At 39.2% G+C, this 27,190-nt stretch overlaps 1 protein-coding gene across 1 annotated transcript; it reads left to right on the top strand.

Moving 5' to 3' along the window:
- The first annotated feature begins 3 nt into the window (after positions 1 to 3).
- xxylt1 (xyloside xylosyltransferase 1) lies at positions 4 to 26,907 on the top strand. The gene is made up of 5 exons (XM_041040975.1): positions 4 to 444; positions 1,195 to 1,817; positions 7,331 to 7,478; positions 14,183 to 14,315; positions 23,413 to 26,907. Exons 2-5 carry the CDS (start codon positions 1,299 to 1,301, stop codon positions 23,807 to 23,809), a joined length of 1,197 nt encoding a protein of 398 aa, XP_040896909.1. The 5' UTR covers positions 4 to 444; positions 1,195 to 1,298; the 3' UTR covers positions 23,810 to 26,907.
- Positions 26,908 to 27,190: the final 283 nt, after the last annotated feature.

Below are 27,190 nucleotides of genomic sequence, written 5' to 3' on the forward strand. Positions count from 1 at the left end.
TGCTGTCCTTCGCTAGCTGGTGGTTCCTGCAGCAAACATCACTGCCTTTTCACCTCTCTAAATCACAAAACTGTGCAAACACCGCGGTAGTTTCAGATCGACAAAGGTGTGCACATACACACCTTTGATTATAAACAATCAAGCCGCGCTTAGTCTTATGCAAACAGCGTCTGAGGGCAACTCAACGACCCACATCTCTGGGCGCAAGTCGCTGCTTGCTAACTTAGCGTCGTCGTAGCGTGTCAATGTCAACAGGTTGCTGCAGTGCTTGTTACTGCGGTTGCTTTGATCGTGTGGCTTTCCGTGATCGGTAACGGTGCCGTTAAATATCAGTCTTCCGTTAAACAATGTAGTATTGATTCATAAACTCCCAGATCGCGTAACTCGGGGAAGTCTAATCAACGGACAGGCTGTCAGGCTGCACAGAGCTACAACATGAGACAGGTAAGTGGATAAACTCCTGTTTCTCTTTCTATATTTTGTGTGCATGGTAAAGGTGGGATTTTAGAGGTTTGTGAGTGTGAGAGTTGACGGTGCAACGTTGGCGCGAAATGTATGAAAGCACAGCCTGCAGAGCACCGAGAAAACTATATATTTACAAGTGTCAAACAGTTACGAGAGTAAAATTTAACAATAAAAACCAAAAAATAAATCTAAATAAACAAATATCCACATCAATACTAGTAGCTCAAGTAAAATGTAATAGCCATAATTAAACTCTGACTTGACCTCTAAAAGTCCCTTAGAACTTTGTTAACTTCATATTTAATGAAAGCCTAATAATCATCATAATAGTAAATCATACAAAGGTATAGAGAAAGCATCTCATTTACATATTTAAATGACTCAGGCAGAGAGTGGAACTTAATCAGTTTCATGTTTCTCACATTTCTTACTAAGATTTTTGGGCTAATTTGAAAATTCATGTAGGAGACTGAGGGACATGCAGCCTTTTACTTGCAGCAACAAATGTGGTATTTACCCACAATTAAAATAAAATCGTTTACATCTGCTGTATTTGTTTATGCCTGAGTTGGAGAGTACAGGATGCCATTCTGAGTGAATCAGACCCAGCTGCAGATGCCAAACCACAACCATCTGTTAAAGGGCGCATTAAAAAGACCTTCATTCGCATTTTGACTTATTGTCTAAGCTCTGCTATCAATACAAAAACAAGTATTCTTTCTCTTTCAGGAACTTGTTGGCAGCACATGAAAAATAACCATAAACTGGAAGGACACAAAATGGTGGATGTTTTCTCATTTACACCCCCATTCTCATGACACCAACAGGAAGATATGGGCATCCTAAGACTGGTAGCCAGAATCATGGGTAGGATCAGTACATTCAGGTCCTATCAGTTTGTGCTTCTCTTGGCTGCTGCGCTTGCTGTTGTAGCTTTTTACTACTTCGGCTCTGAGAAGCAGAACTTCTCCAGCACCACCAAGAGGATCAAGCAGACCCAGGCCAGCCACAACACCAACAGAAACGATGCAGACCTGACTGTGGACACCAGGGTCTCACATACAGATGGATCTGAGGAGCAAGGAGGGGGAGAGAGCGGAGGTTTCAGGTCAAAGAAGGGGGACAGTGACGCTGCCAACCAACGCTACCACGCACTCATGATGTTCACCAAGGTGGACAAGAGCCGGAGCCTGCAGGACAAGTTCAGGGTGGCCATGTTGTCCATGGTGAAGCATGGACGCTTTCTGGAAGGAGAGGTGTTGGTGCTTCATTTTGTGAGTGACCAGGCCAGCCAAGAACTGGGAGAGAGGATGCTGCAGGAGTTTCTCTTCGACGCAACATTTAAGTATGAGGTATGCACTGTATCATTTATCAATTATCTACTGATTTCAAGACATAAGAAATCTTTAAGATGTTTGACTTAAGGATGGAAGTTTAAGTTCCCTTTGATGGGCATTAAAATCACCTAGGATTTTACACCTCACCTAAATTTAAACAGACCTCCTCTGAGAGAAACATTTTGGATGCCGATGCAGTTTAAAGTTGAAACACATGGGGGCAGCGTTGGCCTGCCAAACAAAGAACCCTCAGTAGTGGGGCTATCCCTCCCTAACTGTGCTCTGTCTGCCAAAAGGGAGGATTATGTCCCCTCTCTGTTGCTCTTTCTGTTACATGCAGTGCCCTGACTCTTTTCTGCCCTTTTGTATTCTTCACAGATCACAAGATCATAAACTTGTTTACAAACGACTTATCACTTCGTAAATCCTCCTCACCAGCCGGGCCTTTTCTCTCAGGAATGTCTCATCAACTACAACATCTGGTGTGGCTGTTACAGCATGTTATTAGCTTTGACTGATCCCATGCTGTCTTTGGATTGGTTAGAGGTTTGCTCAGCTTGGCATCTTGGCAGTTTTGAGCCTGCGGGTTAGATTCCTTACTGTTCATTTTGCCCTCTATACTCAGGACTGTGCTCAAAGTCTTGCAAGAGCACAGCTGAAGTGTGTAATGTGAAATACTGGAGTTTACTGGTCAGGTCTGACATGGGATGGTGAAATACTGTGAATCTGCAACACTAATATAAAATGGATCTGCTGTGTTACCAGGGTGTTGGACAGGACCAGATAAGGTCTCTTTCTCAAAAATACAGCTCAAACCGGCATGCAGACATGACCCCCTCCACCCCCTGATTTAATGCATTGCGCAGCCAACACTAATAATCACTCTGAAGTTTGCCAAGATACAAAACACACATTTAGGAAAGGGATAGCAAAAATTATAGGCAGTATCAGCAAGATGTTGGTATGCTACAGGTTATATTTACTTGAACTGTCAGCCAGAAACATGTCAGAGAAGTGTAATGTATAAGTGTTGCTGTGGATATACAGTGAAAATACTGTGAGATAAGTTCAAGTTTACAGACCCGTCTAACATCATGGTGCTGTCAGTTATTGGCAGTGTGAGCTTTGAATGTACTGCAAGTGTACATAGCTGAACCTAACAAACAGTGGATTTTTCAGGAGTTAACAAAATCTGATAATGATGTATCATCCAATATTTTTAACAGTGTTTGCAGTAACAGGAAATCACAGAACAGAAATGCCAAACTAAGTTTGAAGTTATGTAGAAATTGTCTCAGTTTTACCAGAGAGCACCGACAAATTTATTGTTCAACTGTAAAATGTCCCACCATTCTTAGATATTGTCTGCGGGTGCTGAATACGAACCACAACTCCCCTGGTTCCCCCACCTCTCTCCCCTGGTTTTCTCTTATTTCTCTACTATTCACTCTTAAACAAAGACACAAAATGTCTCCCAAAAAAATCTAAATTAAAAAGACATATCTTTCGCTCTCTGTAGTGATGTCCAGAGGTATGGACTGGTGCTAGGACATCTGTGATAATGATAAAATTGGCTGAAAATATTGGTGCTGTATCAGTCGATCTGTAGTCTTCTAAGTTCTCTTAACTTTCTTAAAGTTACATGCTCCATAAATTCAAACTGTGCCTGGATTGTACCTGACGGCTGTAGATCCTCTGGTCTCATGGTATCATTCCAGGCCACTGCTTTTAAACATGGATTGAGATAATGAATCATGAAATAATGTTCTTCCTCCACTGTCTCTCTTGATGTGCAGTCCTGCCAAAGTTACAGATAGGACGGGGACTCTCCAGAGGATGACTGAGGCAGTGTATATGAGCATGTTGACATCCTTGTGTTCTCATCCCGAGTCTCATTCCTTTTAATTATTCATTGTAAGGGAGCATGAGGGTAAGACAGCGGTCATGCAATAACTTTAGCCTCCATCTCTTCCCAACAGCCGTAAATTCAATGACCCACTTGACATTTGCAACAAACAACCTGCGGAGTCACGCAGCCCAGAGGCTGTGCTCATTACTGCTGACCATCTTTTCATGCAGCATACTGGGAGCAGTGTGTGCCCTAGTGCTAATGACTGAGAAGAAATAAAGCTGAGTGTTGGGATATGATTCCCAGTTTAAAATACTGTTATAATAATAATAATAATATTAATAATAACAATACTGCTGCAATAGCAGCAGTGCACATACGGTATATAAATATCATGCAAGTGACAATAAGGAAAATCACAGGTCATCAAGAAGGCATTTGGAGGCCTTAGAACCCTGTATGATCCAGAATGCTGTAGTTCAGGTATAACCTGTTACCAGACCTCTCCATTTATGTGCACAAGGCTGAAAATAAGGCTCCCAAAAATAAAAAGGTTACTTTTCTTCTAGTCTTTTGATTACAGTCATAACCCTGGGTGCCTTTGAAAGATGAATTTATTTTTTCTACCACCAGAAAGTCAGAATGAGTATAAGAGATACAGAAATAAAAATTACAGAGGCCCAGTCATCACAAAAGGGAATATAAGGCCTGTAGGAAGACCTTTTGTGTGAAAAACACTTTGGAGCTGTAACCACGAGTTTGAACCAATTCTGCATCAACAGCGGCTGCGGTGATATGTGGATTGTAAAATGCTTTCAGGAGACTCAGACAATGTACAGTTTGTCAAGGCTGGGTGAAGACTGAGTCCGGTTCAGACTGAAATACATCTAAAGTAACACTATCAAGGCAAAAGTGTTCCACGGGTGGGATAGACTAAGGAGTCAAGGGTTAATATCTTCACCTCTTAATGGAGATCCTCTGAAAATAATGTCCTGCTAACAAGGACTCTGTTGTTTGCAGATGTTTTAACTACATTTTGTAAAAAATTTAAAAGAAAAAAACAACTGCCCACAGAAAGAAGTTAATGTCAGGACATATCCAACTTTCACTAGTAATATTTCTCTTTCTGTATTAAGTGTGTACAAGCTTAAAGTTCCCAATGTCCTCCTCTCATACTCTGTTCAGGAGATATTATGGCAAACAAGCCCTGCCACAAAAGTCAAAAAAGGAAATTTTGCTCAGTACTGGCGTCCCTTCAAAAAGCACATCATGCCAATGGCTGCCACACATGTCCAGTCTCTCAAGTCAGCTTTGTGCAGCTAAATTTGACTTTGAGCTAATAATAATATTTAGACACATAGTCAGAATGCCAGAGGTACCAGACGTACCAGACGTATGAATAATACAACAGAAGAGTATTTATTTTATCACTGAATAAAAATGCTGTTGGGCTACTATCTCAGTTTTCAAGACTGGTTAGTCAGTAAACTCCTCTGGTTCTGGTCCCTTTATCGAAGGACCGGCTGCTCGAGCCATGGCTACATCAAACGAAAGCACATCTTGAAGCCCTCATTTATGTGGCACAGATAAATATGTATGTCTGTTGGTTTTCTTGCTCAAGCTACAGAGCGACTGCAGTCATAGCTGCTCACATGGCAAAGTAGTAGTCTGCCATCGGCAAGTTAGTGGTGGTCTGTCCAAATTAATCCTATGCATCACAGTATGATGGTCTAAAAGACTAAACTGTGGGGTTGGTCAATCTGTTGGGCCTTAAAAATACTCCCACATACTTTAAGCCTTTACTACACTGTGATAAACTTCCCCTGTGCCAGTGCAGATTACTTAGGCTTTATGTTTACTGAGTTCCTTTTTTTTCCCCAGAAATCATTCACCTGATCTCAAAAGACTCACAGTGCTTTTGACAAATGTTTGGTTCATTTGAGGAAAATGCTGTCTCTGTTAGTAGCACATAAAGCAATTAAGCTTAAAATTTTCTACGACCTTGTTTCGGACAGTTATTAAGTTGTGGATTTTCTGTGATACATGAAGTTTTCATGGGAAATTCAATGAACTAGTTAATGAGAGGCACAAAAACCTTCCAAAAATAAACACATCATAAAAGTTGAATTTAAAATTTACTGCCCTCAACAAACTTTCTGCTTCCATAATTACTGTTGGTCCTGTCGTGCCAGCTTCCATTCTATGCATAACCCCTGATTTTACTCACGTCTTCCTTTGGTTTGTCTATTGACTTGAATTGGTTGTGAATGTCAGTGGTGTTTTATTAATGGTAACACAGAAAGTATTTGTTTTTAGGTTTAATTTTTTTTTAGTTTTATTCTTCATTGAGAAAAATGGAAACCAGAGAAGCAACACGTGGAAATGCAACACCCCTTGCTGTTCTAACTCTCCCGATGTAAAATGTTGAAATTTAGAGGCTGCTGTAAGCGATGTGATGCAACTTTATTATTTTGAATGGGTTAATTTAAATGTGTCCATTTCAGTCCTAGTTAGAGAGCATTATTTATGAGGCCTCTGGAAATATCACATGTTCTGCCCATGGCAGTGATTTTATGTGCCATTACATCACATTACCAACAGCAGTCCATGACAGCACTGATTTCCACAAACAACCAAGAGCTTACCTTAATCTGTGAGGGATCATTAAATGATTTTTGCCCATCGATGCACATGTTTCTGATTTATAACATAACAGCCACATTGTCCAGGTTTTATATGAAGCCTCCAACATACACATTTACTGATGTTAGGCTTATAACAGAAAAGCCTCAATCATCCTCAGAAAATACTGTTTTCCCTGAATGAACGTATTTAGTTTTTCTCCTGCAGGAAAGCTTTAATGATAATCAGTGCTCACTGCATTAAAAAAAAAAAACAAACAAAAAAAAATCTCTTTCAATAATCTGTAGCGGTATCTACTGCACATGATCAGAGCATAAACTACTGCCCCACAGCTGCTGTGGGTTTTAAAGCTCACAGAGAGGCAGGAAATTTCAACACAAGCAGAGGGCTAATAGAATTTGGGTTGTAGTCGTCTGTAGTGGGGTTCCCAGCCATGACGTCTACCTGAGGAGCATCAAAAAATCTGAGCTCTGACCACCTGAATTTGGGATTTGGGGTTTGGGATTGAATTTGCCCTTAAGCTTTGTTGAATGTCGAAAAGGCATGAGAACTGCACCTTCCCTTGCTCTCTCTCTCTCTCTCTCTCTCTCTCTCTATATATATATATATATATACACACACACACACACACACACGCAGCTCATCATTCTTGGCTTTTTCTCATTTTCTAAGTATGATTATGTAAGGAGTAAATTGGTTTACCTATTTTTGGTTAGATATTTCATTAAAAAAATGAAGGGCTTCAACGCTCATAAGTAGAATTCAGTATATATTAGTCATCTTTGGGAATGAGTACTTGTGCTCAAAAAGATAATTACCCACAAGAAACTTTTTATAAAGAAGGGCTTTATAAAAAGGAGGTTGATGTGATAGCCAAGCGCAAACAAGCACTCACTTTTCATTTCTCTCAGAACAGTCTTTAAGACCAGGGTAACACAAGTCATGTGTTGTCTAATAAAACAAGTAGCTACCAGTTCCTCTGAAGTTTGAAGATTGTTGTACTGACATGATTTCACTGTGCTGATCTTCCCCGCAGGTGTTGTTTCATGACGTGGTGACTCTCACGCATAAGCTCTTCCCCATTGTGGAGGCCATGCAGAAGCACTTCAGTGCTGGCTCTGGAGCTTACTACAGTGATGCCATCTTCTTCCTGTCCGTAGCCATGCATCACATCATGCCTGAAAGTAAGAAAAGCACATTTTCTCACATTTCTTTGCAGTGGCTTTTCAACAACAGATGTATTTCACTTTAGAATAGCTTTAGCTTGGCGGAGTGTCAAATTAAATCACCTCTGAAGAGTCTAAAGGTAAATGTTACAGGTTTTGGTAACTTGCTATAATTTCAGTGCTTAAAGGGTCATCTCACCCATATCTTAAATCAACATATTGTCTCTCCTTATCTGAATTAAGGGCCTAAAGATAGACGGGTTGAGATGCTCTTTATGCATTGTGTCTAATTAAATAAACTCTAGTCCCTAAAACCCCGTGTTCTGCTTTGATTGCGTGGCTGACCGAGTTTTAAATTCACTCTGAAGCTCACTTCTCTCTTCCGGCTCCGCTAGTGCACAGCTGGAAAAGGTAGTATGGGCAGGTATCTAACAGACACGTGGCATGCTGCAGAGGCCCTGGGGAGTGAGGAAGGAGGGATGTCTTCCGTCACTGCTGCCCACATTAGTGCCCCCTGTGTTGGTGCTGACCGATGGCAGCAATCTCCTCTGTTGTTCACTGGTTTACGTCAGTGGGTGTGCAGCATGGGGCATCAGTCCACAGATGAACCAAACCATTAGGCTTTCGGGTTTGAATCAATAGATGACACAGACACAGGGCACCATCCCATTCAAGGTTTTTAAACTGTAACTTAGAAAGAGGTATGATGTGGACAGTTGTGATCACAACACTTCTGTTATGTTAGTCATATCAGTGATATCAATATTCATTTTGTGTTCAGATGTTTTGCACTCTGAGATGAATCCATTCATTAAACTGTTTTCATAAACGTAGCTGTGCTGAGATTCAGAATCATTTGCGTAAGCTGGAACCTGAATTTTCCAGTTTTATCAGTTTTCCAACACAGGATTACACTGTGTGTCCACATTTGAAGGCTTGACTACACTTGTGATCAACTCCAGGTTTTCTTTAGGGTTATCTATAGAATATCAAAGAATGCTATTCACATTACACAGGTAGGATATATTTTAGGGAGCAAAAGAGGAAAACTGTGAAGAAAAGAATGAATGTCATAAAGCAAAAGGGATGATAAATAAAAGATTCTGCTTGGAGGAAATGTCTGAGTGTGTGGTTGTCATAAAGCTGTCAGTTCTGAAACGTAATCTGTGGTGCAGTGTAGAATTGTTTCAACTAAATTTTAAAACACATTGCCAAAGTGGCTCTGGGTGTTTTGTATGACATCTGAACTGGAGTTGTGTGTCTGCTAGTGTCTCACGTTGCTTCCTTAAAATGCTTATTGATCAATCACGTGCCGCCCGTCTGCTCTGGGTATCCAAGTGGTCACCCATTTCTATTTAAAGAATGCTTTTATCTAGAAAGGGCATAATGTGTTTGTCTTAACAGAGAGAGTGGAGGGAAATGTGCTGCACAAACCTAAACCAGTGCCCTTTTAACTTGTGAAGTGGGAGTGATTCCAGCAGGTTTAATCTGTTTGTCTGAACAGAAGGGAAACATAGAAGAAATTGTCAGGACTTTGGATTCAGTGTTAAGTCTGCTACACAGCCTGAGAAAAGTGTTTGCTCAACATAAAAGGAAAATAAAAATGCTTGTGGGTATGCATTTTATTTTTATTAGACCTATTAAGTCTAGACTGACAAATTGAACTGTCACTAAAATGGCAGAGTCAAATTTGTATTCAGTATTTTTACTAAATAAGCTAAAGAGACGTGACGACCATGGGGAGGTAACACCCGACGCAATAACACCACAGTATTTGGCATCACAATGTAGATTTTTTCAGAACCTGATACTATATTTTAAGACAGCCATATATAGACATATAACATGCATCACAATGTCAGTAAAAAGGACCCTTATATGGCAAAATACATTTTTACAAAGGTTGGAGTCAATTATACTGTATCTATTAGCTCATATTAGGAAGAGGTTTTTCTTCAAAGGTTTCACAGACAGTTGAGATAAAACTGTATCTACATAAACACATACCATTTTTAATTGTGATAAAGCCATATACTACCTTAAGGCTGAACTTCCAATAAAGAAGAATATTTCAGATTTCAAATATCTGAAGTAAAAGAAGAAACCATATGAGTATGTTAACAGAATGTAAAGTGATATGCTAGGTGCTTGTGTATTGCTAATAATATCTATTTATGTTTTGTCTGTGAATGTTGTCATTCATCCAGGTCATAGTTCTCTCTTTGAAAATTGAATCGAAGGCAACTGGACATATGTTTGTCTGGGAAGACGTTTCGCCTCTTATCCAAGGGGCTTCATCAGTTAATACGCATCGGTCTATCTAGTCCGCACTAGTCTGACAAATTATGTTTTGCTAACTTTGCTAAGAAGCCATTTAAAGACATATACAGAACAGTTGAGGATGAAAGCTCATTCTTGGCCTTGGACACAACAACTCGACAAACTAATCTTAACTTAATGTTCTGGAGCTTTTATCCATGTCTCATGGTCTTCATCAGCAAATGGGCATTCAGTCTCTGATGGAGACCGTAAGACATATTTGAAAGCTGAGGAAAAAGCTAATGAGAGGATCTTGATAGAAGATTATTTTGTCAGATACTTGGCAGTATTTAACGAGAACTTGCCGTGAAAATTCTAGCACTGCAACAGGCTCACAGACCCATAATGAAAGCACTCCTGTAGAGAGAGAGAACTATATTTACATCACCTGTCCTTGGAGGTTGGGAAATAAAACTGCACAATGGAAACCTGTTGTAATTAAGGATAAGGTTCCTAAGAAACACTGTTTTTGTTGGTGGAGAGGTGTTGCATGTTTTGCATCCCCTCTAGAGGTCTCAGCATGCTGGGACATGAGTTTCTTCCAGAACCTTGACCTTTATTTTCCACCCAATGTTGAAGTGACACTGCTAATGTGTGAATTACTTTACTAGCATGATAGAGATGGTACCTGGAAATGAATTAAATCAGTGTTTTTAAGGTTCCACCTTTATTTAACAGCGATGCGATTGGGGGGTTCAACAACACTTCCCATCAGAGCCTGGTGAAATTCCAAGATGAAGCACTACAAACATACTTTCTTTGGTGATAAAACCCTCTAATAGTTTTAGCAGTTCTAATACATAATGTATTGCTTTTTCTTTTTTTTTTTTTTTTTTAAACAAAGTCAATCTTTATTAGACATTGCTGCTATAATCATACCTCCCACCCTGTTTCTCCAGAGCTGATAACACAGAGCTAATAACTCTCCCCCATGGATTTATTGATATAAAATCACAGGCCAGCATGGAACGTGACTGGAATGGTGGAGTGGGAACAGACTAGAGCTGAATTTAAATGTCCTGATGTCTGCCGGGCTAATCAGGTCCGCCAAGGGTCTGATGTGGATTTTTGATCTGGACTTCTAGAGAACTGACTTCAGGACAGACTTCACCATACTTAAATAGTGGGCCTACTCAAAAAAAACTTTATGGCAATATGGATGTTTTATACAGAACTATACAAAAGTTTTAGGCAGATTTTTAGATTCTTATCTATCTCACAAAACCATGAAGGAATCGTGTGATTGGTCTCAGATTTATTGGGCAGCATGACAACAATCCCAAACACACAGCCAGAGTCATAAACATTCCAGTTTCCAACTTAGGATTTTCATTTAATGACAAAGACTCATGCTGTGAAGCTTATTTCTATTTTGGTTTTCTCAGCACTACTGAGAGAATACTCTCAGAAATATAAAGTGAAATGAGGAGACACTGAAAGTGAAATGAGGAGACACTGTTTAGCAGTAGACCGTTTTTTTCTTGCAGCAGGAAGCACATCAGCTATTGGATGCATGGGAACCTAATGACTGTGAAAATAGATTTCAAGTGATCACGTATTTAAAAAAAAAAAAAAAAAAAAAAAAAAAGAACTAGTGTGTTTTCCAGTGAATGTTCGTACAAACAGAAAACAATGACCCCTAAAAAGAGGCTGTAAGTGCTCACATCAAGACTGTTATTAGGGCTAAATGGGATTGACCCACTTTCTTTCTGGAAAAAAGGGGACCTTAGATAGCAGTGTCTTGTTGCTGCAGCTGAGTTGAGACTAGGTCAATTTCAAATATTTGATCTGACCAGAGCCTCTTGCGAGCTCTCCCTGCGATAAATTTACAACACATTTATCAAGCAATGGATTTTGTCATGTCACAGAATACACTGCATGTCATCCAGTCAGTGTAAACTTAAACAAACACATTTACTGAGAAATGGTGGGGGGGGGGATAAAGTAAAGGATCAAAGCAAAACATGTTCACAAAGATGAAGAAGATTTGAGAATGTGCTACAGCTCCAACACAAGCAACTTTAGCTATGGGGAAGAAATATCAACAATTCTGACCTGTTTCTGTTGTAATGATGAGAAAATCCAGCAACAGAAGAACTTTTATATACACAGTGATTTGGCATCCATGAAAGACATGATGCTTATCCTAAATGTTGAGATAGGTGGCTCTAAGGCAGCGGGGTAAATATTTCCCCTGAAACAAAATCACAAAGCAGTGCTACAGTTGTCATAAGAAAACGTAATTTTGTACTACATTAAAATCTCATTCTGTTGAACTTCTAAGGGGCTAATACAGTATATTGTGTGCTAACATTACCATTTAACCGAAAAATATGTTGTGATTAAAACCAGCACCCATACCATCCGACCCTGCTTTCACCTTCACAGGACTTTGTGTTGAGTCACTGATCTAACATCAAACCCAACACATCACAATGTTATAACAACTTAAGACCCTCTTCCTGTTCTACTCCCACTAGTTAAGCCTCATTAGTACAAACAAAAAGCGCTGACCACTCGGAGATTACTCTTCCGTGCCCCTCTTTGTTGCTACAGTACATGAAGGCATTGTGATGGCAGCTTCCTTGTTTGGAGAGCACAGAAAACAAGTCGCTGCTGTATTGCTGAGTCTTCTTTTTCCGCCATTTGTCTCATCACTATCTTTTAGCACATACTTCTAGTCCAGCCATGATCTCCCTATAGTTATACCGTGTATTGCTGTGCATTTCAGTTGGCTTTGTGGAGGCCAAGGTTGAGATTTGTTTTTCTAAGAAAGTCTGTGATTTCTGAGCATGCTGAGTCAGGTGTTTTTCTTTTTACCAGACACCATCCAACTGTAATAGTTGATGATTGACTGTCAAGTACAGTACACACAGTAGTACAGTACACAATAACTGTGTGTTAAAGTAGCATGGTACAAGTTAATCATTTTGGAACATCAGGATTTTTTTGTCTATTCAGTCTTGTGCTGATTATGGTCCAAAATACCAACTTTTAAACAGTTATTACCTGTAAAATGTTTAATCTCAGGATCCAGTTTTTTTTTAGCTGGGGAAAAATTAATTCAAATCACAGAGGCCAGACACCATTGCATTGGTTTCTAATGACTTGAACAGCACTGATGTACATTAGGAAACTGTTGTAGATTAAGTTTTTCATCTCCAGGAATACTACATGGTGAAATTACACATTAAGTGAACTAGTAAACAGGTAACTTTATTTTTCAAGTATAGCCTCTTTGTTTTCTTTTTAGGGTTAAAACATACTGATATCACGGATAGATAACGTAACAAAAATAAAAGTACATTTTCTGCAGTCCCTGTGTCCTGTTACCCACCTTTTGTGCTGCCATAATTCTGATTATATTTAATAAATAAATACGATTTTAAAAATAAGCTTAATTAATGTGATTTAATGTATCAGAGGGATGCTGAAATATAATATTGAGCTCAGTAGCGTATATTTTTAATGCACAGACAAAACATGCAGCTCATAATTTCAGCCTCATCTTCTAAGTCTCTCAGCAACAGCAGCACCAGCTTCACAGAAGTTGTAAAACCAACAAATTGCCAAATGTTTGCTTCTCCCAAACTACAAGTTGTCATTTTTGACAGTGCCCCTTAGGCTGACATGGCAAGTGTTTTCATCAGTTCAATAATTACGTTGTGACCATGGTGCACCATTCCTGAGTATCTCCCATCCTTTCATCACCATGCCAACCAGCAAAACACAGGAAGCTGAAACAATGAACAGATGAGGGCCTGAATATCCTGGTTACTGTTATGATTTAATATACAAACAAGATACAGTGTTAATCACTTACTGTGCGTTCACTCACAGCTGTGAAACACAACCAGCGCTTTGTGCTTTTTATAGTGTTCTCTTTTTCCTTTTTTACAAATCAGTGGTAGAATTACAGAAAGCAAAAGTCAAATTCACCTCCTCAGAGCAACCATATAATTGTGTTAAACTTTTCTCTCTGTCTGTTCTTATTTCTTCTAACTGTCTTCCTGGAAGGACTCTTAGAAATGATTAGGCAGTTTGTCACTGGATGATGTGCCATTGGTCAGAGAAATTCAGCTTACGCACACACTTCACTCAGAAGCACATTTCCTGGGATCATTTTAAAGATGGAGAGCTCATTGTCATTTATTAAACTTGGTTGAAAAGAAATTATTATTCATCATTTATCCACACAAGTGTATGTCACCTGTTCTTTATCAGACAGTAACCATTCTTTTAGTAGTTTACATATGTTTAGAATATTTTACAAAAAAAAGTGGATGAGTGGCTTCAAAGAGGTCACAGTGCAGAGGAGGGGCAGTTGTCACAGAGTGACTAGTTTGATGTCTTATCAATGTATTTTGCATTTGATGATTTTTAACAGAGTGCTCCTCTTCCAGGCCTGACCCGCATAGTGCAGCTTGACCTGGATCTGAAATACAGGACCAACATCAGGGACCTCTTCCAAGAATTTGGCCGGTTTCCTCCAGGGGCGGTAATAGGCATCACCAGAGAGATGCAGCCAGTCTACAGGTAGACAATGTGCAAACACACCAGCTATTATAGGCCTTCTCCTGTGCTCACCACATTGAATTCAGACTTTTTAATACCACGCAGAGTGGAATTTAATACATTTGAATGATGGAAACCCACTAGGGGACAATAAGGCCTTCAATTAGTCAACGTGACCTGGACCCAGAGAAGAAGCAGAAATTTTATGGAAGGATTAAGGAATTATTAAATAATGTTAAATTTACATGAATGAGTCAATGGAATGTCCATGCTAATGTAGCTAGCATTAGTGACAGTATTTGCTAGACATCTGACTGAACAGCCTCTAATATCGCACCAGACTTCAGCTTGAAAATCTTTAAATAATAAACATATCTGTTGGTATTACATTTATTTTTCACTGTTTATATTTCATATTTATGCACACTTATAGTCAGAGCAGCCACATTAGCAATATGCTTTTTTGTTTTTCCCTATCTCTCTTTCTGTCGTGAGTTAAAAGCAGGCATACTGGTCTGGTTGACTTGTTGACCCCAGATGGATTTTATTATTACTGTTTCTGGGCCTCTCTTTTATATTCACAGTTATTTTCATTCACAGTTTCAAAGTGAGAAAGAACATCAGAAGTCTCTCGTACAGACTCTAATTCACAAGAACTGCAAGTGTTATCAGTCTGTCATTTCACAACTACATGCAACTACTACATACATTAAAAAAAATGTAATGAAACATCCAACAGAAATCATAAGTGGTACAATTTTCAGTTTCTCTACAAACACACAATGGCTGGAATACTCTCTGGTATGTGTATTTGATAGTTACTTTACAAGAAAACTACATACGTTTTTTGGAGAAATCCCACTCAGTTTAAACAGTAACACTACATTACTTCTGTATAATCTGTATAGACTTGCATTATTTCTGGGCAGAAACTACTGAGGGTGGCAACAGAAAATATAACTGAAAGGAAGCCCTTTTAAGGTGGACAGAGTTCTCTCAAGTGCTGCTGATGTGCTGCTTGGACTTTGAATGAAATGTAAAACTCTGATGTGATCTGATTGTTGTGATGAGTTGTCGCCCTGTTAATAATCAGATAAATGTTACCATCATACAAAAATCAGCCAAGCGTAAATCACAAACTGCTCAGAGCCATCCTTTTGGCAGCATTAAGACAGTGCTGCAAGATAGTGATCCTTGATAGCCTGATAGCAGCCATGAAGTAACAGTATAACAGTTGCAAGATGGTGCAAAACCGACATTCAGATGTGATGTTTTCATGGATAAGCTATTTTAAGTTCTTCATCTGACATAAATAATTGAGGATTTGGCAGGATCTAAGCAGAGAGACGCCTCTCGTCAGGAAATGTTTTGTTCTTATCCTGTGGATCAGATGCGCCTCCTGTCTCTTTGTTAGATCTGTCTGCAGTAAATAAACAACTGACAACTGACAAACTCTGGCTTGAATCTATCAACACACTGATAGGATTCACATAACAATCTCTAACTGGCAGTATTATTTGCCCTACATGTCAGGTTCATCAGAAACTGAAATCATCAATCAAACGTCAGTCAGGTGAAATTATTAAACCCACTTTGACTTCAGTTTACAGCGCCCCTCGGTGGCCCTGCAGAACTCAAGGTTTTAACTCCTCCCTCCTCTCACCTTAAGTCCTGCTCTCCAGTTGAAAAATAAGAATAAACCACCTTCTCAGACCATTGATGTGTTTTTTTTTCCTTGTAAACACAACTCATAACCTAGCAATGCGTGTAGTGGAAGGATGTGTGTGGAAGAACCACTGCAAAGTTCTAAACTCTGAAAGTTATAAAATGTTCAGTCAGGTTCTTAAACTTGTTTGCTTATTCTTTGAATAGCAATTTCCTGATCTAAACCATAACTTTGCCATTTTAGAGTGGCTATTTTATATATAGGCAAAGTTGTTGTGCAGCTGAGGAAACTCACCAAGAAGTTTGGCATGTTATGTTTAATAGGGAAAAAATGGGGTTTTTGCAGTTGAGATAGACCTTTGCTTCACTGGCACAGTAAGTCACTGCATATCAGTCTGGAAAGTTGTGGAGTAAGAACTTCTTGGAATCAGCGCACATCAAGTTCCTGTATTAATCTCCGACTTAAGCTTCTCTATCAGCCAATTCTTTCCCAATATTGACTTTTGTTGTGATTAAGATAATGAAGACACACACCAACCACATGTGTCCAGTAAACTGTAACACCAGTGTTATCCAAATTTGTTACTTATTACTGGCAATGAAGGGTTGTGTGTGTGTGTATGTGTGGGCACAAATTGTGAGGATCTGTTTGAGTTTTAAACCATTGGAGTAAGAACATTTTGGTTGGTCCTCACACCTTTAAAGGGTTGTTTGAGTGTTTAAGACTTTAGGGTTCAGGTTAGAATTGGGTTTAGGTTAGGGTCAGGGTAAAGGTTAGAGTTAGACATTCAGTTGTGATGGTTAAGTTAGCAAGGGAATTCATATTTGTGACTTGTGTCCTCACAAAGATAGAAGTACACATGCGTATGTGAGTGTGAGTGTGTGAGTGTGCACGTAAACAAGGGACTCTGACTTTCAAGGTCTTTGTTCCTCAGCTAATTTTTCCGTCCCTCTCCAAGATAGCAAAACAAACACGCCTGATTCGTTTAGACTACTTCACTGTTTTCCACCCAGCCACAGCATCAAAACAGGACATCACAGTGACTGAGTGTGTGTGTGGGGGTGGGGGGTTAGTAAGATTATATGCGGCAAGGTCAGGTGGGAGGATTCATGTAGCAGCTGCTTACTGGGATAAACACACAGCCAGGTGGTTTCCTCTGGGGTTTTAAAGACTTTGTGTGAATGAAACAATAAATCAGAACATGATTTCAGTCAGGAGGTGAATGGAGATAAGTTACAGGTTTGATAGTTCAAATGCTTTACTCGTAAGGAGCCTTATTCATTAGTATCCTTTCTGTCATTAAATGTGTATTTAAGTTTCCTTTTGTGATTTTATGACCTATCAACTAGCACCATATTAATGCAATGAGAGCTGCAACTAACAGTTGTTTTTCTAATCGAGTAATCCGCTGATTATTGTCTCAATCGCTTGGTATAAAAAAAAACATTTTAAAAAAGTGAAAAACATGCTTATCAAAATCTCTGAGGGCCAAAGGTGATATCATCAACAGTCTAAAACCTTAAGATATTTCATGAAATTTAATTATTATAATGTTGTGACAAAGAAAAGGCGAAAATGTTTCACATTTGAGAAGCTGAAACCATCAGATGTTTGGCATTTTTAAAAAATCATTAATAATTGCAGTGTGTGTGTGTGTGTTCACATCTTATGACCAATGATACCTTGGTTCACATATGAGGGAATGTTATCAATGTGCAATGGTATTACCCTATAAATGTGTGTATATAAAATGGTGTCTGCCTCATGAGTTTGTTGACAATGTGGTTGTCATAGTGTAACAAAGCTGATAAATGGCTATGTGATCTGCATTTATGTGAAAAGGTGTGTGTTCGTGCAACAGTAAAGCTCTGTCAGCGTAACTATAAATGCTTGTGTCAGGCTTCTGAGCAAATAGCTGTAGAAGTGGAGCCTTAGTTTTCCTGCTAGACTGCACTTTGCACCAGCTTCTCTAAACAGACCTGTATCTCTGCCTCGCCACTGCAGTCGCTCAGTGGCTTACTAACCCTGGGAATCCCCTGCTAATGTTGTTCCTGTGTGCCCAGACATTCTTACTTAACATAAACGGCAGCGTAGAAGGAAATCGTGCCTCTTAGCATGAACAGCCCGGTTGGAATTTTTAAGGGATGTCAACAAAGCTTTCATACAAACTGTCACAGCTGGTTCCCTGTCTTTGTAGACCAGCGTGTGTGCGTGTGTGTGTGTGTGTGTGTGCGAGTCCAACACTATGAAGACTAAGACTTTGTACCTGCATATTTGAGTTTTCAAGTTCAGAGTTTTGCAGCACATTCCAGAACCATTAATTAATTTTTCTTCCCTTCTTCTTAAAAGAAATTAAAAAGTGCTGACAGGAGTTAAGTGCATCACTGAGACGTCACTGAGACTCTCAAGCATGTAGTTGTCCATTCAGTCAGTACTGGTCTACAGCTTTGCTCCAATAATTCTAGGAACAACACATCTCTTTTGGTGGATTATTTTGCGTCAGCTATGGGGAGTTGTCAGGTGCCATTTCTGGATACAAACCCAAGCATTCCATGTAAAATGAGATGTGTAATATTGACTGAGGTGGGGGTTACTGGCACACATGACTAACATGCTGTGTTTTTGTTTTTAAGATGTAGTTTGTCTATGTATTAAGATTATGTATTATATTTGAAGATCAGACAATTACAGTGGGGTACAAAAGTCTGAAGCCACATGAAAAACTAATATTGTCACATAAACCTGGAAACAACAAGAAAGTTTAAGGAAGAAAACACTTAAAACACAAGACATTATGTGTTTTTCTTCACAATTTCTAGGTCAGCAAACAATTTTGAACAAATTTGGGGCATTGACCAACGTAACTGTACAGAAGGTCACATTTCCTTTAGTTGTATCGCTTCCAGTGAAGCACATGTTCAGTGGATTTTTGATATAAGAGCCTGACAAGTGAGAGTATGTGACAGATAAATGTGGGATTCACATTATGCATTAATGGATGTTCATAATTCACTTTACGAGAGAAAAAACTATGGACTGCTAGTATCGGGAGGGGAAACAAATTATAATCAGGGTTGACTTTTATCTGGAGTAATATGGTAGCCTGCTAGAAATTTACTGGAGAATGAAGGGAAATTTGTCTGCAGCTGCACTGCATCAAAAAAACAAAAAAGCATGGTTACGCTGTCAGTGTCTTATTTAGACAATAATCCAGCCAGAGAGAGCATTTGAGAAACAAATCCACCCCCAGCTTGTTAGCCCAATAAGCTGGCTTGTTAGCCATTAGCCAGTGGACTTTGTAATATTTTAATTTTTTGAAACTTGGTATTATCGAGGCATTGTGTGCATCCTCTCCACTGGAGTGTTTTCCTGTGTTGAGTGGAGAGGGCTCTCAGCTCCCACTCTGTTTTGGTGCTAATGGACACAGCATTATGCAGGAGAATGCATCCTCCCACCAGCCCCATTCACAGCACATCCTGCCACTGAAAAGTTCATTATTGGAAAAAAAATGCCCGCATGTCTTTTCTCTGCAGCTGCATTTGCAATGTTTTAAAACCCAGGAGACAGGCCCCACTTACATAAGTGTCACAGTCAAAGCCACAAACACAATGAGAGACATTAGCCAGAAACAAGTCACTCTCTTAATGCTTTGTGTATTTAGTCTACATTGTGTGATACATCCCATGTTTTTCCAGTTTTTGCTCTAAAATGGAATCAAATGTTGAATGTGAAATATTGAATTTTCCAGTGGTTACATGATCTTCTATCATAGCGAGTTATGTAGCAGTCTCACTGTGATATCCTTGTCTTTCCGTCTTCTGATCAAAAGGGAGATTTAGCAACTGATACATATAATGATCTTGAAAAAAAACAAACAAACAAACTCCAGTCATAATCCCTTCACTCAATGGACAGGAAGTGTTTGAAGCTACAATAAACCTAGATTTATGACGTATGCAAGAAATGAACTCATTCATGGTTGTTAGGATTGTGTGAATTTAGAGTTTAAATCTGCTGCAGCACCATATGCTTTTTTGTTTGAAGGCTCCTCTTTTCGATCAGTGCTGGATTTTTTTCTTCAATATATGTTCATCAAGTTGCCAAACTACTCTGTGAGGAAAAGGACCAGACATTTCATTTGTGTACCCCAGAACCAGACTCCCCTCTGTCAGCGAGAGTGTTTTACACAGCTTTTAGAGAGCAGGCTGTTTCTTGTCCTGAACAAAGTGGAGGACACATTTGGATGGGATGGCAGCACAGAATGTCCCTGTCACCTGCTAATGCTTTTCATTCTTTCGCGAGCGAGAGACACACTTCACATGAAAGGTTGGCAGTGAAAACTGGAGGCAGGAGACGATGGAGCTGTGAACTTGCAGGGCAGGAGAGGAGGCACTTGTAGGAGCGGGAATCTAAGCTACAGTAAGAGGTCATGTGTAGTTTGAGGTTAGTTTTAGTGTTCTGGTACAAAGGAACAGAAAAAAAACTGAAGACACTGTGACAGAGAACAGAGCTGCATTCTGTACTCGACACTCAAATCTCACAACTTCTTAAAGGCCTAAGTGACTGCTTTTCTTGAGCACTGAAGCGAGAGAAACTGTCACAGAGCACTTTATATATCAAATTTAACCCTTGTGTCCTACACAGTGACACAGCGAAGTTATTATGTAATGTTGGCCTAACTTCCCAGGTTTTTAGTTTGGGCCTCAAAATAAGCATGAAGACAACACATAGGTATTTGATGCAATATGTGAGAGGGGTGAAGTTGAGCTAGTAATTGTAAACACATGCCTTTGTGCATCAAGCCTGGAGTTCTTCTGTAAATAGTTCCTTTTGTTATTTATGTAAGAACTTGACTGGAAACATTTTTATGTGTATTTAATGCTGCAATTGATTTGTACGTCCTCAGTAAAAGTATTATCTTAGAAAAAGTACAAGTTTATCTGAATCCCTGTTGTATTAAAATTAAATAAAGTTGCATAGTAAAGTTCATAATGCACATTTTTAAAACAAAACTTGAGGTTACATTTATATTCAAGTTTAAAATGGTTTTGAGTGAATGTTAATTCTAAAACAGCTGAGTTATAGTCACTGTTAACATTCCTTATCTATCATGTCTGAAAACCAGTATGGTGTCAGTTGTATATTATGACTGTCATGACAGTGAAATAAATGTGGTTTGAATCACTTAGTACATTCTTATGTCAAAACAGCAGAATGGAAAAGTCTGTGTTAATGTTCCCTTACTGACCAGGCTCACCCCGAGTGTGTCTGCGGGCACGTAGACCCAGTACATGTCTTAAAAATGATAAATGCTCCACAGGGGCCACAAGTCCCCAGCTACCAAATGCAACAGACTGTGTATAAAACTGTGTGGACAAGCTACAGCTGCTGAATATAGGTCAGTAATAATATCAAAGCGTGAGTCAGAGAATCTGCTGCTCCCATTAGATTTGATCTAACCGCACAGAGAAAACGAGTGAGAGGGATCCTCTACTATAATTGATTAGAAATTTCAAATGTCTTTCTTTTTCTTTGTCTGTCTTCTATACCCACGCATTTGGTGGGTACACTTTACCATTAATTTTTAATCTACAGTTGGTTTCCTTTACCTTGGCCAGTACTAAGAATAATCTCAATTCTGTGGAGAGAGAGTGCGTGTACACATGCAGGCAAGAAAGGGTACGTTCTTAGTTAACCTTGTGTTGGGTAGGAATGGAACATCCTTGCACCAGCTGTTAGAATATAGAAAAGGGCATTTTGTACTTTCTTAAAGTGAATAATTCACTACCCCCAAAAATAAAAAGTGCACAGCCACAGCTCAGAAACCTGATAGAAGAACAAAAACCACAACAAAATGAGCACAGTAAGAAAATGTGAGATATAGACGTTAGTGTTTTTTTTTCTCCCATTTCGTATTTGTTCCATTTTTATCTGTTCTTCTCGAAGCCTAAAATAAATAACATGTACATACTGAAACATCAGTGTGTAAAAGGGGGCGATATTTATTTTTCTGGATGCAGCAGGGCTGCCCCAGCTCTGGTCGAATGAACTGGCCCTGACCCAAATCTCCCTTCCCTCTTTGGCTTTCTCACAAATGTAGCTCCTCTCATGTAGCTCAGTATTCTTTGAACATCTTGTCCCAGTTTAGGAACTTGTCTGTTTTAATGACATAGTATATTCTGTTAATGCCATCTCATCATTGCTTTGAAATCCAAATTTTCAGAGGAGGGGAAAAAAAAAATACTGGGATAATGTTGTATGTTGTGCTCACTTGAGAAATTATATCTATATAGCCTGAAAATGCAAAAGCTTTGCTTGATAGATTAGCTGGCATGCATATTAATCAAGTGTGCCCCAAAATAGTCACCTTTCTTTACTCTGCATATAAACAAGTACTATATATTAGACTAAACTAAAACGTTTCTTGCCCAGGAAGCCTTTGGAAATAAGATAATATTATAAAAAACCCTCAAAAGGTCTTACTTGTGTGTACATACATCAAATCTGTGCATACAAATGTTTGTTGAATGAAGCTCTATTTGGCACTTAGCTACTTCAGAGTTGGTACATTGGCAGAACAGGGTGCTGAGCTGGCACAAGCCTCTGACAGTCCTGGACCAGCTCTCTTCCTGTTTTTGGCCACAGTGTTGTTGGTTCAGCAAATGACTAAAACAGAGATGCCCCTCACTTTTCTAAATGCACTGCCGCCCAAACATAAGATATTTCACCATTGGTGTACAGGTCAGATTCAGGAAGGTATTGTTTTTCATCGCTCAATCAAAAAGTGTTTGTTTTACAAGGGGTTGTGTGTGTTACACGTGCTTCCTGACTTTTCTGCACCTACATCTTCTAGTTGTCCTGTAATTTTTTTTTAACCACCTGAAAGAATCTTAGTGATTTTTTTGCATTATGATCCTCTTATTTTACTTAGGTTTGGGTGTCATTACTGGGCATAGACAAAAGTAATCCTGCAGGCACCAGAAAGTTGCACTGTGAAAATCATTTGCAAAATATGTGGTGTTGGCAGCTTGGTGAGGGCCTGGTAACACTGACTCCTGTTTCTCAAGTGGCTGCCAAACATGCCTTTCTTGTGGAACAGGTAATCCCTCCAGCAGAGCAGGGTTATATAAAATAGGAGACTGCATCGTAACTAATATGATGATTTCTCTTTTCTCTCCAGCTGTTTGTTCACCACTGTCAAGAAGGTTTGCAGTTGGTCAACTGTGAATTTCTGAGTTACAATTTAAGTCTAACTTCACATGAAAGCTCTGCACAAATTTACTTTCAGCTAATCCACTAATATACTTATTCCATTTGAAGTGATTTAAAGAAAAAAAAAAATCATTATAAACTGTCATCATGTAAATCACCTCCCACAATTTGCTGATTGGGCAAGTTAACTCAGTCATGTTGACGAAGCGAGTGCTAACACTAATTTCCCCGTTTCTGCAGACACACCTTTTGGCAGTATCGTAAGGAGAACCCTCAGACCAGAGTAGGTGAACCTCCTCCTGACGGTCTCCCAGGTTTCAACAGTGGCGTAATGTTATTGGACCTGGGAGCAATGAGGGCCTCAGCTCTCTACAACCAACTGTTGGAGCCCGGAAACGTGGCCAAACTGGCCGACCAGTATCGCTTCAGGGGCCACCTCGGTGACCAGGACTTCTTCACCATGATCGGCATGGAGCATCCTGAACTGTTTTATCCACTGGCCTGTGGCTGGAACAGACAGCTGTGTACCTGGTGGAGGGACCACGGATACGGAGACGTGTTTCAGCTGTATTATCGCTGTGATGGACCTGTTTATATCTTCCATGGGAACTGTAACTCCCCTATACCAGATGACTGACATACATGCTGCACTGAGGCTGGAACTGAGAAGGACTCTTCGACATCTACAGTATAGTTTAAGGAAATCATTTTTCCGGGCCGTTGGGATTTTATAGCAGTTTTTGTTTCTTGACCTTGCAGCTGTCATCTCAGACTCTGCCCCATGCTGGTCAAGGGGCTACTGAAGGGCCCTACCACATTTGCTAAAAGTACAGTGTTCATCAGTGTCATTTTAGAACAGTAGTTCTCAAATGTTTTCTCAAATGTTTCCCTTCAGAAGCCAAAAGAAGCTCACCCCCCCAACCCACAATTTTTATCAGTCATTAACAATGAGAGGGGGAGCAACTAATAAAAAGGATCCGAGTTGAGTTTTATCGAAATAAAGGTCAGCACGATAGCATCAGCAAACTTTTGTTTGCTTCTTGTTTACTTTCCCTACATAAATCAAACTTAGTCTCACTTCATATTTTTCCCCTGGTCATTTACAAGTAACAGATCCATTCATTTGAATGCCTATCAGCTACCTAAACACTGCAAAACAATTTCACAACATTATCCGGAAGAACTTTACTGCCCTTGAAAACTGTCATTATGGCAGACATTTCTGTTGTTGTCACAAAATTATGGCATAACTAAGTATTCTACCAGGAACATGTTCTCGAATGTCTCTGATTGGCCAGTGCTGCACCTTGCTGGGTGGTTGCATTACATTATGCCAAAAGTTCTATTTTCTTGCCAGTGCTCTCTGCATTGTCACCACTGCTGTCTGTGTTGCCCTCGTTCGAATGAAGGGGGGGTTAATTAATTTGTCTGTTTGAATGTAGCCTAATGCATCATACAGTCGATGTCAATGTCAAGTCATTTTTCTTTTCATTTTAAGATATGTTAATTGATTTCAATAAATTGAGGTATTTCTGTTGAGAAGAGTCTAAAAGACTGCTATCCATTACAGTGGTGTAAGATACTGTACTGATAATTCACAAGGAATTCATGTTGCCAATTGAGCTGCACAGACCAGATCAACAAAAAAATAACCAGAAACTATTCTGATTATCAAATAAGTGTGTGTGTGTGTGTGTGTGTGTGTGTGAGAGAGAGAGAGAGAGAGAGAGAGATATACTGAGTACCTTTGGGTTTTGGACTATTGATTGGATATAACAAGACATTTAAGGATGTTACCTTGGGCTCCTGGAAATTATACCAGCATTTTTTGCTCTTTTTGATTAATCAGTAAATCAAGAAAATAATCAAAAGACTAATCGATAGTGAAAATAATTAGCTGTCACCCTAATTGCTGGATCTGCACTAAATATAGTCATAGTCTAAATATAGTGCTTTGTATTTACAGTTTAGCTGAGGCCAAACACAGACACAACATTAGCCAAACAAACACGTTTTAGGGGAAGTGTTGTGGCCAGGAGCATGACTGCAGACACTGCCCCACTTTTGAGTTTTCTTGCTGTGCTCACTGAATAAACACCCAGATTCAAAGAAATGTCAGCACTCAATATTCATCAGTCTGGAAACTGTCTGAGGTGGTGCACACTTGAGCACACACACACACACACACACACACACACACACACACACACACACACACACACACAGAGTGAAGCAGCTGAATACCCTGCGCCATCAGTTAAAGAAAGGCTACTGAAGACACTTGAGAATAAGCATTGTTCCAAATCAATAAGTTTCCCTTGAATGCACCCTGAAGCTGACCAGTATTTTTTCTGCCTCTTTCAGAACCACTCTTTAGTCTCTGTAGCCCAAAAACAAATCGCTAGCAACAAAAGGAAACGTAGAATCAGAGTGAATACTGAAAAATAACTTCTAAATTCTCGACTGTACTTTACAACTTCAAAACAGATGCTTCATCACTGAGGGTTTTGTTGACTAGGTGATGGTTGCATTTATTTTACTGGCTTTAATATAAACTGTTCTTTGTTTTACCAGTGGTTTTGAATATTTTGGCTCATTAACTATAAATTTATTGAGTAGTCTTTGATTAATTTCTTCCTCTGCAGGCAGCAATAGGTTTCCATGTCTTTTCCTATGAGAACTGCAGAGGGTAAAAGACGAGACGAGTAATCCATCACGGTTACCAAGCCTTTATTCTTATTTTTTCAGTACATAAAGTAATTATGCTTCATTGCAGTAAGAAGTCAGGAAAACAAATTCTTCATAGTGGTGCATTCAAGGACACTCCAGTATTCCAGGAAATAAAGTCATCTGCGTAAAAAAAATTTGAATAAATTAACTATGTTTTGGAAAAGTCTGACCTAGAAGGAAAGCAGGGTGCAGATAAAAATATTGTGAGTAAGACTGAGTTTGTTGCATCATGTATTAAAAAGCAGATTTTCAAATCTCCCACTGTCAGAGCTTGTTTCTACGCAACAACACTGAGTTTAAAAAACAGTCTCTGGTCAAAATTGCATCACTAATTTGATGAATACATGCAAAACAATAAGTGCAATAAGTTGTTCAATAGATAGATTACCGTGATAGATTATTGCCAACCAGTAATCAGATTATTAGTGTTCTGTAGCTATTCATATCGTCTTTTAAAATGTGTCTTTTGTCAGCTGTTTTTCCTTGTGTACTCTGTGCATCCATTACATGATTTATGTGTTATTCTTGCCAATTTTTATTACACAAACTCTCCTGTGTATAACATCGGTTAATGAAAATAGGTTGAGAATTAAGATGGAGGGGGACATGAATGGTCTGGTGTAACCTCATAAATGTTAGAGGTAGTAAACCCTGTATTTACAATATTAATCCATGTTCACACCAACAGCAAACACATTTTGTGCCAGTGTGAAAGCGATAAATGGCTGTTCTGCATCAGTAAGTTGGATGTGCAATGCTATTTTAAAGGGCTTAATAAATGTTTGCACATAAGTGTTTAAGTAAATGTTCCATCTCTCACTTGGAAAACCCTCAACAGATTAGAAAGCTGCTGCGTTCAGTGTTAAACACTCAAGGTGACGTGTTTCTTTCTTGGCAAAAGCAAATATGAAAGTAGCTTTTCATTCCCTTTTCATAGACGATGAGCTTCCCGTGACAGAAAAAGAGTAACTTTCTTATTTTGTTACTTTTGTGTGTGCAGCTTTTCTTCAAATTATATGATCATTTTTTATGATGTTTTATGGAAAATAAATATGCAAACAGGAGTTATTTTCTGCTCTTGTTTCAGTTATTTAATAGCTCACATGAGAGATTATCTTTTTGTTGGAGCTGACGACACTCCAATCCTCTTGAAAAACAGGATGCTTTTATGCACTTAAGGGCTAGAATGAGATGGTAAAAATCAATGTATGTTAATAGGGCGCCTGCACGTTTCTCATTATACGAACCTGTGGCTGTGTTCCTGTTTGTGTGCTACAAGCTAGACCTG

The sequence above is a fragment of the Toxotes jaculatrix genome, chromosome 6 (genome assembly GCF_017976425.1).
Source record: "Toxotes jaculatrix isolate fToxJac2 chromosome 6, fToxJac2.pri, whole genome shotgun sequence".
Taxonomy (NCBI): domain Eukaryota; kingdom Metazoa; phylum Chordata; class Actinopteri; family Toxotidae; genus Toxotes; species Toxotes jaculatrix.

Bases quoted from the DNA above. Each gene is read 5' to 3' on its own strand.
- xxylt1 (XM_041040975.1), top strand. From the start codon at position 1,299: ATGGGCATCCTAAGACTGGTAGCCAGAATCATGGGTAGGATCAGTACA. The intron at 7,479-14,182 runs GTAAGAAAAGCA...CTCCTCTTCCAG, and splicing joins GCATCACATCATGCCTGAAA to GCCTGACCCGCATAGTGCAG. The intron at 14,316-23,412 runs GTAGACAATGTG...CCGTTTCTGCAG, and splicing joins GAGATGCAGCCAGTCTACAG to ACACACCTTTTGGCAGTATC.